Below are 17,999 nucleotides of genomic sequence, written 5' to 3' on the forward strand. Positions count from 1 at the left end.
CCACTGAACCTGTAGTTAACACACCTGCACAAAACCTGATATGACAGTTATCCAAGTTCACGTGTTTCATCATCATTGGACAGATTTACTGTACATTCATAACAGAAATACAAATGCACATGAACCACTGGAAAATTAAAATCAAGGCAAGGAACATGATGTTACTACACTACCCTACACTTAACCCTTGCAGTCTGTTTTTCCAAAATGTTTTTTATTAGGGTTTGTTCACTGAGAGTAATATATTGTTGATTTTTCTAATGATTTAGTTAAACAAACTATTCTCTTTTTACATTTGGCATTGCAGTAACTAAACATTAATCCTTTCACAGTCTAGTAGCCATCATAACTGCACTTTCTTGCATCAGAACTGTAGTCTCTTGCTTTACTGTGTTAGGATTGTGCTTGTTACAAGACAACTATCGTAATGTATAACGCCACAACTTTCTCACAGAAACAAACACTTTAACAAAGATGGACAAACTGATTTCAGTGCATGACATCCGTTCATATTGTTTATAGTTCGTATTGTCTAAAGTAGTCTGTGATCTACCACTGCAATGTAAACAAAAACAGCACAGCCAAGAATAGTTATGTCTGAATATGTGACTTACTGGAGCCACAGAAACGTGACAAAACTCTGTTGAACTGGCCATCCTCACTCACAGTCTATAATAGATAACAGGACCCATCAGAGTTTCACCTCCATGTTCAGTTGTCTTGGCTTGACATCTGACTCACTCTGCTTAGTGTGGCTCCATAACTGATGGCTTACTGTGGTCTCTGTCACTTAGGCTAAACCTCTGTAAGCTACCTACAAAGCTGAGCAATCTGGGTTTAGGCAAATTTGACTCTGAACATTTTCATTTGACAATGGGGAGTCATGGATCTCTGGCACAGTCATCAGAATGTTCTTTGTAACGACTGTGCCAAAAGCTTAGGCATGTGGAAGAAAAAAACAAAAAACAAAAAAACAATCAACACCGCAAATAAGCAGGTAGAACATGTGGGCAGATCTGTTAAAAAAAAAAAGGTTTATGTTCGTGGAAAGATAGCTAATTCGTTTGATCAGTGTGTCTGTAGTTTTAAACACGGCTTGTAAACAAGTGGGCAAAACTGTAATTATAGTTGTAAGTGAAGGTTATTCTTCTGTTTTGCCATAAACAACTCAGGGAGCTCAGAAGAAAGAAAAGAAAAGCTATAATTGATCAATCATTGGAAAGAGCCAGGTTTTCTTCTCCCGTATGTTGTCTGAGCTTGGAAGGAGAAAGAGCCCAATAACATATAACTACAAGAGTTTAGAATTGATCTATTTGTTGAAAATGGTTGAAACATTTTTACTGATAAAAAAAAAAAGAATGTGAACACATTAATCTGAAATACTCTGAAATAACAATAAAACCCATAAATCGGAAATAATTAATGACCGCTTTTAAATACTTGTCAAAATGAAATTAAAAAAAAAATGTTAGGAAAATGTTGTTCATAAGGGGAAGGGGTGTAATTTTTTTCTGGCTTTGAGTAGAGTATGCGCTGAGGTAGTCCTGAGGTGCCCTGGTAACCTAATCTAAACCACAGACAGACTGAAACACACGAAAAACAACAAGAGAATTCTGTTTGCCGTTTGTGTTTGTGACAAAGAGTTTGATTTACAGCAGGGTGCATCGAGTTAGTAAATATCTACTGTGACTTCACGCCGGCTTTTTTTTTTTTTTTTTTTCTGTTTTGTCACATCAAAGGCACTTTTGTCAGCGCATAATCGAGAGCATGGAGTGGGAAAAAATGTGGTCTGTTGTTTTAACTCTGGGCCTCTTTTTCTTCCCACCATAACAAACGATACAGACAGAGATGAAAGGATCCAGGAAAGTGTAAACTCATTGTATACTTACAACTGTTTATACACATCAGTGAAGTTTTTTTTTTCCATTGACACCAATTAGAATAGCAAAACTAAAGTGATACACAGACCTTACTGCAGTGCTTATCTCTCTATCTTTAACAGAACTGAATAAAAAAGTCTGTTTGCCGCATGTCACTAAAGGGTATTACAACCCGCTATAGAACAAAACTGTGCCCGGTAATTGATTGAAAGGTTATTTTGAAAATGCAATGCAAAAAAATAGCAACATCCTTGTCGCTTGCCTTCTTCTAAAGAGTTTATGTAAATGGTTGTAGTAGACTTTATCCCCAGCTCTAATTCTGCACACCTGACTGCTGTTCAGATCCACATGGCCCACAGGTGTGTTTGAATAGAGACGGGGTGAAAATCCTGCAAACGCTGTGGTTTTCCCCAGACGAGTGTTGGTCGACAGAACACAGGTGGTAACTTTTGAATACTTTAATAATTATGAGTCTGTTTATGTTTGAAAGTGGCACACTCGTCCGGCCGTGCCATATTATTTTTATGCATATGTAAGCGCCTGTAATAGGATCGGGACGTGGAGTAAGAGAGTCCTGAAACTGACTTAAGTGTGTGACTTCGACGTTTTTCAAGGGATCATACAGTCATTCTCACTATGCAACATAAATCACCCAAAGACATAAGTCACTGGGCACCTAAAGACCACTGTAACATAAATAAAGTAATGTAATTCTTCTGAAATAAAACTCAATTGAATTGAATAGCAGCAGATGTTACACTTGTCATTGACACCATCATGCCCCCTATTGGATGAATAAAGAAAACAACCATAGATGCAACAAGATTGAAGTCCGAGTTTAAAGCATCACTATAGCATAAATTTCTGAAAGTTGAATCTTGTAAGCTATGAAGTATATGAGGATTCAGAATAACTCATAATCTTAGTTTAGACAAGTAATGTCAATTTTATTCAAGACTTAAAACATGTCACTTGAACTCTTGTCTCACACTGGCCAAAAACAAGAGCAAGTTGGCTTTGATCTCATTTTTTGTTTGGTTTTAACAGAAAAACCCATTGATTTGTCTTTCCAGAGAGAGCTTTGCCAGTCTAAAAGGAACTGTTCACTGAGCACCAGTCTGGTTCTGTGGTTTAGACCAGTGCTCATGCTTGCATGTTTTGCTGGGTGTACATCTGCCCCACTAAACTCACACTTCACTCCCTGTCTATTGTATGGGTACAGAGTGGCTGCTTGGCATACAGGAAGCAGTCTCCATAGTTACCAAATCTTGGGGATGACACATGGGTGGAGAGGGCAGTCAGACAAATGGCTTGGTTCATTGGTACAATACCATCAGGGTACACTGGCCGAATGCCCAGAGTCACAGTAGTGAGGTGGGAATTCCGGAGAAAGAGGGAGGTGTTTACTCGGACTAAGATCCAGTAAACAAGCCAACACAGCCCAACAAATCTGGACTAAATACAATAAAAGCCCAGCAGAGGGGTAAATTCTGACCTGTAGATGGAAATTTCAATGTGATGCAACCACTAAGTTCACTGTGCGGGAGAGAGAGAGAGAGAGGCAGAGAGAGAGAGGCAGAGAGAGAGGGAGAGGGAGAGAGAGAGAGAGAGAGGGAGAGAGAGAGAAAGAAAGAAAGAGTGTGAGTGTGCATGCTACACTTTTTCAAATCATGCCACATCCTGATGGCATGGGCACAAAAGCTCTGAAGGCGAAGCTGCTGTCTGCACTGAACAGAGGGGAGGGGACAGAACAATGGGAACGCCCAATGAGCAGCAGGATGGCACCAGTCCCACCCTCCTCTCTGCCTTGACCACTTAGATGAAACAGTTTATGTTTTGTCCCTCCTCTACAGCAATCCACATGCAGATTCAGCCTGTTGTCATAGAAAATTTTGGCCTTGAGTTGGTAACGATAACAAATGAGTAACTACATCAACAATACTTTCCATATTTAATAACACTGAACATTAAAAAAAAAAAAAAAAAAAATCTTATCACTAGAAGTGGATTCTCTGGAGTGCTTTGTAAGGACTTGCTTTGAAAGTTTAGCATAATAATAAAAAAAAAAAAAGCCGAGAAATTGAATAACTTGAAGGTTCAGCACTGACTTGCAGAGGACAGATTAAATATCCTGCAGCTCTGCCAGTCTCTCTGAGAATTAGAAACAGGCACAGTCTCTCTTCCCATCTGAAAAAAGTACCATGAGACAAGGAAGTGGGCAGACAGGCAGGAGGGGAGGAAAAAGGGGGGGGGGGTGTGGGGGATGAATTGGGGTTGATGATGATGGGAGGAGGAGGAGGAGGAGGAGGAGGAGGAGGGAGGGGGGGGGGGATCAGCATAGGGGGCACCAAGTCTGAATCCCTAAACACTCATTATTACCAATACACCGTGAAAGAAACTAGCTCTTGTCCTAATGAGCTTAAAAGTGTATTTTAAATCCCAGAAAAAAGGCAGTGTTTTTTGTGAATAGGAGAGCTCCATGCAGCTCAGCTAACGTGTCACCTTGAGTGTCCCGTCAATGGGAGCCTTGTTACTTGCTGGGAGGGTTGGGGGGGGGTGGGGGGGGCGGAGTGGGAGAAGGCAGCGCCCCCACCCCACCCACTCTACACTCATCTGTGTTTGGGCTCCCTATTGAAGGTGTGTGTCAGTGAAGCTGGTGTTAACAAGGACTGCTGAGAGTCCGACCAGACTAGACCCCATCTGAATATTCATGAGAGTGAACAGAAACGGAGAGGGGGAGAGAGAGAGAGAGAGAGAGAGAGAGAGAGAGAGAGAGCTGGAGGGAAGGAGAGTGGGCAAGAGGGGGCTTGAGCAAAAAGGAGGGGAAGGAGACAGAAGAAGACAAAAGACAGACAGACGGACAGACAGACAGACAGACATTGTGAGAGGATTGAAGCCTTTTTAATTTTTCATGTGTCAAAAACACACACGGTATATAGAGAACCTAATGTCTGGGTACTGCAGACTCTCTGTACAAAATCGGAAATCTCCGCTGACCTGCTGAATGAGACAATGCTGCATATTACACATCTATGTCAGAACATTACGTGAGATGTCTAAATATGAACAATTTATTCTCAGTCCAGTCCTAGCCATCTCTGTCGGCAGTGAAGACGGACATGCATATGAGTGCATAGCTTGCAGATGTATATACCTCATTAATTCAGCAGGGAAAGAGTGTGTTAGTGATTTACACTGAGTGACAGCCGGATATGACTTTCCCATTCTGCCTCATGCATGCACATTCAATCAATCAATCAATCTCATCTGTTAGTGATGGCAACAGAACACAGCAAATTACAGAGAGAGAGACAGAGAGACAGAGAGAGAGACAGAGACAGAGAGAGGGAGAGAGAGAGAGAGAGAGAGGGAGAGAGGGAGGGAGGGAGAGAGAAACTCTGACATATATGCAGACTCCATTTGCATAGTAATGTCCTCTTTAGATGGATAGACAGAACAGCAGATAGATAGATAGATAGATAGATAGATAGATAGATAGATAGATAGATAGATAGATAGATAGATAGATAGAATAAACGTGAGAGTAGTGCAAGAGAGAGAGAGAGAGAGAGAGAGAGAGAGAGGAAGAGATAAGCCATGTAATGTGGATCAGTGACACTGTAGGCAGAGGACTGGAGAGTGAGCATGTGGTGACTCTTCATAAAATCGCCATGGCAATCAGTCAATCAGGCAGCAGGGGAGGGTGACCTATCCTTTGTCTGTGTGTGTGTGTGTGTGTGTGTGTGTGTGTTTCACTTACATGCCAGACATCACACACCTGACTTGCCTGTCAGGGGAGTCTCTAACCAGCATGTTCACCCCTCTCTCTATATCTTAACACCCTCACACAGCCATCACTCTCAGCCACTCTCCCGTGTCAGAGAAAATTACACACTGTGACATGTTTGCCGCACTTATCCTGAGAGGTGAAAATCAGAAAGCAATAGCTCCATGGCCAAAGATGAGCATCACTTTTAAAAAAGACAGTCAGAAATGTGTTGGCTTAATAATGTACTATAGATAAAAACACCAGTCTTACTTTACAAACAGTGTAGATAATCATGTCATAAAAAAGACAGCTGAGAGTGAAAATACGTGTTTGACATTTTGACAGAAATTTCTCAAATACAAGATTTACTGATCTTCTCTAAAATGGATTGCGACTTCATCGGTAATCATACATGTTATATTTATGCCTATTCTAAAATTGAGTAGACCAGGATGCAATATATATTAGGGAGCTGCTCTGTATTATTCATCCTACATTCATGGGGATACATCAGTCCTGAATAAAATGTCATCATTTATAGAAGACAGAAATGTGAAGATCCATCTTCGCCATATATTAAGAAAATATAAGATAACATGCTGCTCTTAATTAAACTCTGTTTTATGAAACAAGCGGCCAAACAGTTTCCAAAGAAGGTTAGGGAAAGCAAAAACAGAGCAGAGGGTGAGAGAGGTGTCGGTGAATGGTTTTGCCAAATAAATGTGTTGTTTCACAAATAGATGGGTTTCATTAAAAATAATCAATCAGTTAGTTAATCAATCAGTCAATCAATCAATCAGTCAATCAATCAGTCAATCAGTCAATCAATCTGTTTGGCAAAAGCATTAAAGTGCATGATTGAGGTTAGGGTTCTGTGCTGCTCTCTTCAATTTTCTGTATCGTTCATGGTAACAATAATAAAATCAGCAGCAGAATAACACTATAACTTTTCAGACTCAAGTGTATTCAGCGATGGGCAGACGGAGGTACCCAGGAGGCCTCTGTCGTCTTCACTTTGAGCTGCCATGAGAACTAAATTACCGCCCCGAACAACCCGGGTCAGTGCAGAATACAGCGCCCTCTTAAGGTATTAGAAAAAATCAGCTGCCGCACAAAAAGCTGCAGCTTCACCCTCATTAAAGGGAGTCCCAGTACACACAGAACAGGGCACTTGGCGTAGCTCCATTTCTTTGCTTTCTCTGCCAGGGTTAAAGGGGTCTTCTGAGGCCTTCCTGAGGCCCTCCGTTATGTAAAATAAAATCCAAGTGCAAATAAAATTACAATTTAGTAATTTATCACACAGGAAAGGACACGGTTAATTCTCTTAGTCTTTAGCCTAGGCAAAAAACTAAATCCCTGAGACAGCACCAGTGTCCGGACATAGACTGTGTGTGAAATATTTCATATTTCAGTCATTAAACTCTGATTCAGAGTGAGTAGTGATATACTATGTGATGCATAAAATCAGTTCATTCACTGAATGTATGTGTATCTTTTATTGTGTAGCACCTGTTGTACTTATGTATACATAGAATATCTTTCAGCAAAACACCCTTGATACAACATCATATCTACAAAGTCTAACACAAACTATGTGCCATCAGTGTGGCTGGGGCTATCAATCACTGAAATTTATGTTGCAAGAGGTAAATTCAGGGGAAAGTGTGACAGTTTTGAGTTGAATAAATATTACACTGTCCTTTTGTACAGTTGCCCAGCAGAGGATGACTTTGCAACGACTAACAAAGTCAATCAGTGTTCACATCCTAAATTACACAACTGTGCAAACATTTCAGCTCTGCAATGAGACTGGAATCAGAAAAATCTACAGAGACAGAGCAATGAATGAACAGCAGTTGTAAGACTGGGAAGTTGTTAACGAATTGCTTGGGATTAGGGAACTAATCCTATAGCCAACACTAAAATCACCAACTACTGATACAGCATAATTAATGTAAACCTAGGGCTTAAAAATGGGCTACATTTCAAAAACAATGATAATGCAGGTGATGTACGAACATTGTGTCAATAGAACGACTGATCTGTTCATCCCATCAATACACAGATCAACATCATATTCTTCTAATTACACCTGCATTGTTGACCAGAATAAAAAAAAAGAACATTAAAAAGATTTGCACCACACTTCTGAGGTAACCTTCAACTGCACCACGGTAAAAAAAGAAAAAAGAAAAGAAAAAAAAGAGATGATGTAAGCTTTGTACTGTGAAAAAGCAATCATCCCTCGGTTCTCTGTCATTCTTCAGAGAAAGAGTGAGGGGGTAGAGGGGGGAGTGTGAAAGAGAGGGAAGCCCTCCCTCAATTTCATCAGTTTCTGCCAGAGCTTTGTGTTTTGCTGTTAGTCAGAGTCATACTACATACACATGCCATTCTGTTTGTCAAAAAGGCTTCTGTCAGCTGGAGCATTCATTTTTATATCATGATCGCTAATCTATGATTTTTTTTTTTTTATAAATCCGTTGTCTCCCCAGGTTGTTTAGCTGTATTTTCTTTTCTTGACCCTGATTATCCATTTGGCTTCTATCTTTTAAGTGCCAAGTAAAATGTAAAAACGTGTGACGTTTTCAATTATTTTTAAAATTCGATTTAATCACTTCTTCAGACACCGTACTGTTTGATTTTGGTAACACATCAATAACGGACAATTCAGATTCGTTTCTTCCAAATAAATTGCTGACATACTTAGTGGTGTTGAGAACAAAGATCTTAAATCCTCATGCCAGGCTCTCCCAGCCACACATATCCGTCCAAGTTATCAAATGATCCAGCTATCTGTGAGGTATCTGTGCCTCACAAGAAGACAGGTGGAAAAATGCAAAACTCAGCGGACCCAGGCAATGTTTAGGTTCAGACCGTCTGACGTCCTCATGTGGCCACAGGTCACTGACCCCTGCTCTGCAGAAAAACAATGCTGCCATCTCGTGAGAATGAGCTGACTATCAGGCCACTTAGGAAACTCACCCAAAAATACAAGTTACATCACAGCATATGATCCATTAGAGACGAATCAACCCACCTCTACTTGTGTCGAAACACAGCACTGGAGATCATTTGTTCTCCTCATAGAGTGACAGAATTCATTCCCTGGTGTTTTTACCTTTTCCCTGCTGCGTTCATTTTTTATTAATCTTGTGTGAGAGCTTTGTATTAGAAGGAGAAACTGAATTCCAGTTGGCAATATACATGTTTTAATTCTTAAGTAAGCGCCCAGGTTGTAAAGCAACAGTACAGTTGTTAAAACGCTAAAAGGGTCTATAAGTTCCACAGAGTACGGTACATACATACATTAGAGAGATTACGTCACCCTCCTCTCTCAGGGATCCACCAAATTCAGCAAGACCGACACGTAGACACCAAAACCATACAAAAAAAAAATTATGATTCATATAAATAACTTCAGAATTAGTGAAACAAGACTTAAAAAGATTTTAAAACTGACAAAAAAGGGAAAAAAAAAAACATTAAGTGGGTTCAACTTTTTTTTGTTATTGTTGTTGACAGTTCCATGTTGGATGCTCACATATTGTTTTCTTGGCATTAAAAAACCCTGAGTAAAACAATTATATCAAGTCAAAGGTTTAATCAGCTCTGGGGATGTGATTATTATTTTAATGGAAGGGCATCTCTGGAATGTGTAACTGGATACAAAATAAAAAGTATGACCTCCGGGATGTGTATAAATTTAAATCAAGAGTTTGCCCAGTATGCATTGACCCACAAAAAAGTGAATTAGATTTTATTTTTTGCCCTACTATTTAGATTTTATTTACAGTGCTTTGTAATGCTATTGGGAATTGAGTCCATGAGCAAGAAAGTCATGCAGTATTAAAATTTAAAATAACTAAACAAAACAAAACAAAACAAAAAAAAAAAGGATAAAAGGTTTCTCTTTATGTTTGTCTTCACTCGTTTTGCGTTGTTGTTTGTTGGCTCGTTTGTTTGCCGATCGGGAGTGTAGCGAAGACAAGCTGACTAGAGGCAGGCTGCAGCAGAACAGATTCCAGTTGAGTTTAGTGGACGTGTGGCCAGTGGGTGGCAGTGGTGGAATCTCAGGTTTACTGCTGTTTGCATTCAGCAGGCTGGGCCTGCCCACCCTGCACAAACACACACACACACACACACACACACACACACACACACAGAGAAAAAGAATCAGATAGAGACAACAGAAATGAGAAAGAGGGAAGGGCGATAAAGAGAGAAAGCGAAAGCAAACAAAATGGTTACATACAATAACATCAGAAAAACAGTGGTTATTGGGTGCAGTGCGGGAGAGAAAAACAGAGTAAAACGGAAATGTAGAGGGAGTAAGAGAGATCGAAACAGAGAGATGATGTGGGAGAGAGAAAACTGTCTAAAAACATAAAAACTCTGTCTCTCGTAGAGCTGAGTATGGAAAAAAGAAACATAGAAAGAGAGAGAGAGATGGGATAGACTGTGAGCGATATAGTTAAACATAATTCGTCATCTAGGCATTATAGACTAATAAAAAATGCAAGGCATCTTTCTACATGGCGGGCTGTACGCTGGGTCTGATCAGCCATAGAAGGGAATGATGCAATTGTATTTGAGATAACCAAAGGAATATGTTTTGGTTGAAGAACTACTTCTCTGTGTTCTTTAATCCTCACTGAGAGGGAAAGATAGATAGTGAAGGAGAGAGAGTGAAGGAGAGAGAGTGAAAGGGGGTGGGGGGGGGGGGAGATTAGGGAGGGGGGTTTCTTGCAACAGCTAGCTCCAACACCACATCACTGAGCAATCTGAGCACATTCAGCTCTCACCATTGCAAAAAAAAAAAAAAAAAAAAAGAAGCCCCAAACACTGACCCAGCCCCAGCTGAAGCTTATAATGCTTGCAGAGTGACGAGAAACCTATGACAAAGCAAAGGGGTGCTACTTCTCCCTTGAGTGCAGCGGTCCTGTTCTAATTGGTCAGGTTAAGATAATTTGGTAATCTTGGAGGACCTGTCTGGGCAATGGCATAACCCAGCGTAGCCAGAGGTGCGGTGAGAAGCAACAACAGTAGCAAGGTAATTAGCAGTGTGTGGCCAGGAGGGGAAGACCACTGGTTTAATGGAACTGATCTCTGCAGATCGCAGCAGGCAAGTGGACACTGAGGCCCTGGCCCAATTCTCTTGTCTTCTCCAGCAGAAACACTGACAGTAGGCCAGTTGGCCAAGTTACAGAAAGGAGATGGAAAACCATCCTGACAGATGTGCTTGACTTTCAACACTATTTTTTTTTTTTTGACTCTATCAGAGACAGCAATGAAATAAAGCTCAAATGCCCAAACAAACACGGCCAATTTTAATAGTCACAGCTATTTGGGATTTGGACAGGGCCTGAGTCGTTCAAAACAGATGGGGGGAAAAAAGACAATGGGAGTATTCAATCGCTTTCTGGGAGGAGGGGTGATATGAATGACATGATTGATTGATGGGTAAAAACAGAGGGTTTTGGGGGGGGGGGGGGGGGGGGCAGGACTAGAATGGGCCCGTGTCATTTCCTCCTTACCTAGAAATGCATGAGGGTGAGAATGACTTAGGCCTGCAGGGAGTGGGTGGGTCAGGAGGGAAGGAAGGAAAACAAGGACAAAAAAAGGTCAAAAAAAACGAAAACCGTATCATTCTGACACTACGTCAATGGAATCTGGTTATGAAATAACATTCAGTGAGTAATAAATGTACATTCACAAAACAACTTGGCCATGCACTCTCATGAATAAACAGTGAAAAGATGTTTGCATATTACATTTGGTTATCGATCCAACACACAGTGTGTCTGCTCTCGTGTGTCCTACTCAATCATTTGTATGATGGTTTGATAAAAGAAGACTCCTGGACCTATATGTATGGTGTTGCTAAGCCTTTCCAATGAGGCATGTTTGTCACTGACATGTGCATACAGGTAATTAGATGGAAAAAACCCAGTTCCTATCAACATTCAAACTGACCTTTGTATCGTAATCTCCCTCATCCTCATCTTCATCACTTTTCTCATCTTGGTCCTGTAATACAAATACACAGAATATTACTTTTCAGCATGACAGAAGGATTCCCTATTAGCCAGATCACATACGTGAAAACTAACCAATAGGAATAGCAATTTTTGCTCAATTTTTTTGACTAACTGATAAATGCTGCATTGTAGCCCCTCTACCCCTCATATAAACAACAAGGACTGACAGCTGTACATGTAAAAGCTAAACAATGAGATGTGTATTACTGTTTTTCAGTTTATTCAAAATCAATTTCCCAGTATCATAAAACAACAATAAATTTCATCTCACCTCCTCTTCACCTTCTTCCAACTCCTCTTCCTCAAACTGCCAGGGGGAACAGACAACACACACATTCATGAGTACACCAAGCATGAGTGCTTAAATGAGTCTTATGTGAGAGAGGCAGGAGAAAAAACTTACACTCTCATCATCTTCCAGGGCCTCTCCTGTGAAATAGAGCACAGCTCTGGGAACTATCCTCTCTCTGAAAAAATGCCCAATCTCAAAATCTGTGGCTAAAGTGAACTCTGAGTCTTCATCCTGTCACAATAAAACATTCATTCACTTAGCTCACACTATTCATAGTCAACATTGCATGAGTATATTTGCATGGATACTAATCCAATAATATGACACATTGTGTTTCCAAACAATTATGAATAAGATTATACAAGATTAACTATAATTCTCGCCAGATCAATAAATACACGCAGCTTTTCGTGCAAACATCAAAAGCCGCTTTGTGTTTGTGTGAGACTTTATCTCTAAACAACTGAAGAAAGAAGACAAATAAAATGACTCACCAATTCACCATCTGATGACACTGTACAGAAGGAAAGAAAGAATACATTCTGAATCATTACAGTGTTGAACATACCCAAGCGATAAAGTACTGAGAGCACCTAATTGTTTCCGAAACATGTCAGATCTCCATTCCAATCCACTTATTCTAATGAATGAAGAGATCAATGTCTGTATGTGCTTTCAGCATAAAACTTTACCATACTGACCACAGTCATACAAGCTCTTATGCTTTCTGAGCAAGCCTTGGTGTGATTCGTACAAGAGCGTTCGTATATGAAACTCGTGTTACCTTTAATGGGGTTGAAAAAGTTGAAAAAGGAGTCGTTGGGAACTTGTTTAGTTACAGTCCTCACTGTCCCTCTTCCTTTGTGCTTCTGTTTCTTCTTGATCGTTTTCACTGTTACGTCTTTGCCTTTAAACCAGTCTATTTCACACCTGGGGACAACAGTACAATTCCAGTGACCTCAAGTGACCCCCTGACACGACTCGTCTCAGGACATCCACTCAGAACAGACATTTAAACCTCTCAGTTTGACTGATAAAAAATGGAAAATGATCAACTTTGTGCATTCTCAAGCTAACACTGACCACAAGGTCCAGATGAAAGTGACTGAGTCAAGGAGTTCTCTAAAAAAAACAGCACTCACCCCTCGCAGTCCACTATCTCTGGACCCTCAAAGGAGAACGGATCTTCAGGATCCGGTTCTGACTTCATCTTGTACACTTTTGTGAGTACTGTGTTGCTGAAGTATTCGTTGGGTCCAAAGTGAAATTCTAACGTGAAACTCTGCCAAGCGCAATGTAAGAAAAATCCCAATCAATCCATCAATAAAAATAGAAATAAAAAACAAAGAAACTTTGACTCCAAGACTGACTAGTTTCTGAATATTCTTGATAAAAAAATATCAAATGTATTTTTGTGCACAACTTTCCACTCTTGAATGGACAACCATTTTAGATTCAATCCACTTTCAATACTTCAATAAAACCATTCAATTCACATTCAAGCTGTGAATTATATGTCAATTCATATCTGGGTGAAAGGGCTGGCACCGTGAGTCAGAGGACCTGGTCCTTACCATAGGTTGATCTGGACCAGAAAATACAACTTTTATGTCTTTTAGATGTTTAAGTATAGGTTCGTCATGTTCCTGTTGAGAGAAAATGTTAAATATCAAAGCGGAGTCAATGTCAATACACAGTAAGTCAATATGCTGTCACCTTATCATCACAACAATACCCTTATCTAGCAACTACAAGTACAATATTCAGTTATTATTTGATAGGTCTCTGATATCTCTCTGTTAAAAGGTAAGAATCAGTGATAAAATATTAAATCAATACATCAATCAATCAATCAGTAAATCAGTAAAAAAAATGTGTGTGTGTGTGTTCAGATAGTCTGACCTGTAACATATCACTGAGCATGTCCACACTTCGGAAAATGGTAAGCCAGAACTCCGGAATTCCCTTAGGATTCTCTTCTGCAGTGTCTTCCTGTTTAGACTCTTCTATGGAGGCTTTCTTTTTTAGTTCCTCCTAAAAATGACACACAACATCCAATCAGCAAAGCTCACCATTTCCAAACACAAAGCTGCACTCTAAATGAAGAAACTGATGTTTGTTTGTTTTTTTCAGACTTTGTGTTGAAAAGTGTGGTTTCTAGAATACACAACCACTATATTTTTTTCCATTCTTAAGATTTGTTGGTAAAAATAAATAAACAAATGGTTATAACTATGTATCAGAGCATGCCATCAGATTTACTGTTAGTATTTAGTAAATATGTATAGAAATGGATTAAACATGCCAAGCTATCAAAGCTTACAGCCGTGTTTTTTTTTAATCATATTTTCCAATTTAAAGGTTTTGGAACTACAAATGCAACTATTATCCAAGGATATCCACAGCTAACTATATTTGGGTATAGTTTGACAAGGCAGGCTACGGGCTCCCAAGTCTACTCAGGGGGTGTTTGACCAACAACCACTTACTGCCAACTCCTCCTCTTCCTCATGGTCACTCTGCCACTCACACTCTTCATCTGTGGGCTCCATCACTCCAGATATGATATCTTTTCTCTGCCAAAAGTTATGATATGTGTCAAGCAAATCTAAGAAGATTTAAAAAAAAAATCACTACATTTACAAAGAGCTCATCCGAAACATTAGAATAATCACAATCAGCCAATTAAATTATGTCTTTATGAAAATGACATGTAAACGACTGGTATGTGGCTATTCACTACACTGAATTCATTGGTAGTATCCATACAGTCATAGAGACTACTATTCAGCAGGTGGGTAATTCTTTGTTTTGTTAGGGCTAAAATGTAAGTATTAGCATGTGAAAGTACACAAGTACAATTCTTCTATCCATTTTAACAGCCATGGATTACGAATCCTCTTATCCAAAAAAACCCACCTTGTCAAACAGTGGCTGATAGAGGGCAGCATACTTTCTCTCCAAATCGTGCACCTCCTCGTAAAATTTGGCTTCTATGTGTGCGCTCTTAACTTGCAGATTCTTTAAGGCATTCACTCTCCTCTTCACAGACTTGGGTAAGCTGAGGCAGGAGGAGAGGAACACAAGCTGGGATTAGAGGAGTGATTCAGTGTCCAGTTACACACAGCTGGACCAAACCACTTTCCCGCTCTCTAGGGTATACAGATGGCCTTGAAGCAGATCAGTGCTTTTGTGTGTGTGCATACATGTGTGTTTGGGAGAGACAGAGACAGCAAGTTCCTATGTTTATTTAGTTGTGGAATCTACATATGTGTGTGTGTTGTGTCTGAACTGTGCAACCATAGTTCTCTGACCGAATTCTTTCACCTGAGTGTAAATCAGCAATTATACCAACATCTCTGATTTTTCATAGTGGCTGTCAGTGAGGTTAAGTAACTTTTGTGCAGCCAAAATGGCCAATTAAAGAGATACATAAGACCCAGAAAAAAAACCCTTCAAATGATGAGCCCTCTTTTATTACACTATCATAAACCATGTAACAAGTACTGTAATCACTAATAGTCCGTTCACATCCTTTTCTCCATATGCTTTGCTTTCTGTTCAGCTGTGTCCTTCTCTCAAGACAAAAAAAAACTGCGTGATATCTGACCCTGAATGGAGCAGTGTTCCTAGACCAGTATCGTAGTTAATGAGGAAGAACTGGAGATGATGATGGTGGTGATGTTGATGATGACAGTGCTTACCTTTCCATGACAGAGGGGATGTGAGTGACGCTGTCTAATCTGCCCTGAAGAGCTGCTAAAGCCTGAGGATTCTGCATGACTTGATCCCCGACTTTACCTTCAAATAATATTTTAAAGTATTATCAGCTCACATGAAGAACCAAACACTGAAGCAGACAAAGATGGGTCTACTCACAAAATCTCAATTAGATCTGATTTTAAATGCACTGCTCTAAACTACCACACTGAATGGAGAGAAAAGTTTTCTTCAGATATAAAAAGTAAATAATGAGCACGTGTTTACAAGTTTTTCTGCTCAGAAAGAGGCCCCAACTACCCTGAGAAATAACAATATCATTTAATCTTACTACTAGAGCCTAGATGTCTGTGACTTCATAAAAGTTTCAAATAGAAACGTTATACTTGCAATGGAAACTTAGCATGCCTAAAAAGATGCTGGAGAGCGTGCTGATGACAAAAACTAAAGGGGTACGACGGATATAAAAACTAATTGTCCAACTGCTGATGAATATTTCAAGAGCTAAACAATGAGACACTGCCACCTTTTCTTCAAGACTAAGGAAAGTTAAAGCTGATAAAAATCGGTCTTAGCAAGATTAAGACGTCAATTTCTCTATACCTTTGGCCTCGTTCTTGTCACCGTCCATCTTAAAATCACAGCTCCGGTGTTCTGTGTACATAATAAATAGCAGCAAGAAAACGGTTAGCAAATGAAAAACTTCTTATTAATGACCTATGACTCATTCGTTTCTGAACGGTGAATCAACAGCACTGGAAAGGACAATGAAAAGGCTGTAAGGCTGAAACCTGAGCATAGTTTTACTGACTGACTGGTTTGCCTCAGAGGGAAAAACATAAAAACGATAAGGAAAGTGAAGCAATAACTTTGCTTGGAGAAACCTTGAAGACAGTCTCAGTTATCCTTCTTAAAAGCTGGAACTGTGTACACCACAAAAAAAATAAAAACAGAGGAATTAAACAAAATTACCATTTACGCTCGGTGCTTCTGACAAAGGACTGTAACTACTGCAACAATCCCACATCATGTCAGCTAAAGGTTTTTTTGTTTTTGTTTTGAAAATAAGAACCAGTGCAACGTCTAATAAAACCAGTGGGAACAGGTGACATATAAACACAACCAAATGCTTATTAACAGCAATTAGATAACTACAAGAACACGACAGTAAGTGGCTGTTTTGCGAAGAACGTAATGACTTCAACTTGTAATGTTTTGAACTGTCTAGACGTTCGACATGCTGTGCGAAGCAACTGCTAGCACCATAGCAAAGCCATCGCGGTGCGATGACACAACTCAGTGCAATAATTTTGAGTTGGCCTTGCTAAAAAGTAAGAATATCTTTACCTGCATTTCTTTATCTCTGTCAAACATAACCAGATAAAACTTCTAAAGAGAAACTGCTTGCTGAACACATACTGTCGGTGACAACTGTGTGAATGCTTCGTGGTACATAACGGTTGAAACAGCTATGTTCGGCACATTTTTATTCCGACACAAAAGGCTGGGCGGTGCCACATTTGCTAACGCTAGGTCAGCTAGTGAGCGTAGCTAGCTAGCACAGCTAATTTTAGCTTGCTAGGTTAGGTTATCATATTAGCTTCCTGGCTAGCATTATAGGACGTCACATCTATTTGGGAGAGCATCATATAACCTTATGGTTTTATGCTTAATAACAGCTCGGGTCAATTATAGTACTTGAAGTCATTCGAAGTTGTAGTATCAAGCAATGAAACGTCTAGCATAGCGTTAAAACTGTTCTGTGACCATCAGGAAAAATATTTCTCATGTTGTTTAGGTTAGTTAACCTAATATCCACATGTTGTTCAGAGAGGTAGACGGGTTAGCTAGATTATCACAGCTAACTGTCCGGTATTGGAGCAAACACGGTTGCAGGAATCTTCACACATTCTACCAATGAACTACGTGCACTCTTGTAACCTAAATTGAAAGTTGCTCTGATTAAGTCTTCCAAACGAGTACATGAAATGTTAAAAGCAAGCTAGCGTTAGCTGGGTAGCATATAAAGCAACATTAGCACAGAAGCCTCACTGGGATGATGTTACGCAGCAAATTAACCGCGAGACATGGAAACGGCAATTTCTGCTTTCAGAACTGTATTACTAAGTAGTACTATGCTTTGCAACAATTTGGTATGTATTGTTGGGTGACTTTTGTTAGTTAGAATATGTTGCTTACCTTGGTCAGAGCTGTTTTCGTGACTTCAACACTTGCAGCGATACTGAAGTGGCTTACTTGGCAGTAATGTTCAAGCTCATTGGTCCCGGGTTACAAACACC

General features: G+C 39.8%; 1 protein-coding gene across 2 annotated transcripts; it reads right to left on the bottom strand.

Moving 5' to 3' along the window:
- Positions 1-8,870: 8,870 nt before the first annotated feature.
- Positions 8,871-17,986, bottom strand: nap1l4b (nucleosome assembly protein 1-like 4b). 2 transcript variants are annotated; one of them, XM_030764624.1, is made up of 15 exons: positions 17,899-17,986; positions 16,303-16,353; positions 15,684-15,780; positions 14,899-15,040; positions 14,469-14,555; positions 13,882-14,013; positions 13,554-13,625; positions 13,122-13,261; positions 12,764-12,909; positions 12,474-12,493; positions 12,091-12,210; positions 11,959-11,994; positions 11,623-11,676; positions 11,184-11,216; positions 8,871-9,764 (listed from the first exon to the last, which is right to left on the bottom strand). In XM_030764624.1, exons 2-14 carry the CDS (start codon positions 16,328-16,330, stop codon positions 11,211-11,213), a joined length of 1,080 nt encoding a protein of 359 aa, XP_030620484.1. In that variant the 5' UTR covers positions 16,331-16,353; positions 17,899-17,986; the 3' UTR covers positions 8,871-9,764; positions 11,184-11,210. The 2 variants fall into 2 exon arrangements, with proteins under 2 accessions (XP_030620484.1, XP_030620483.1); XM_030764623.1 differs by lacking the exon at positions 11,184-11,216.
- Positions 17,987-17,999: the final 13 nt, after the last annotated feature.

The sequence above is a fragment of the Chanos chanos genome, chromosome 2, assembly GCF_902362185.1.
Source record: "Chanos chanos chromosome 2, fChaCha1.1, whole genome shotgun sequence".
Lineage (NCBI taxonomy): Eukaryota > Metazoa > Chordata > Actinopteri > Gonorynchiformes > Chanidae > Chanos > Chanos chanos.

Coding starts and splice junctions, on each gene's coding strand:
- nap1l4b (XM_030764623.1), bottom strand. CDS start 16,330: ATGGACGGTGACAAGAACGAGGCCAAAG. Junction 13,626..13,881: donor TGCTCAGTGATATGTTACAG/GTCAGACTATCT, acceptor TTCTCTCAACAG/GAACATGACGAACCTATACT. Junction 13,262..13,553: donor CTGGTCCAGATCAACCTATG/GTAAGGACCAGG, acceptor TGCGCTTGGCAG/AGTTTCACGTTAGAATTTCA.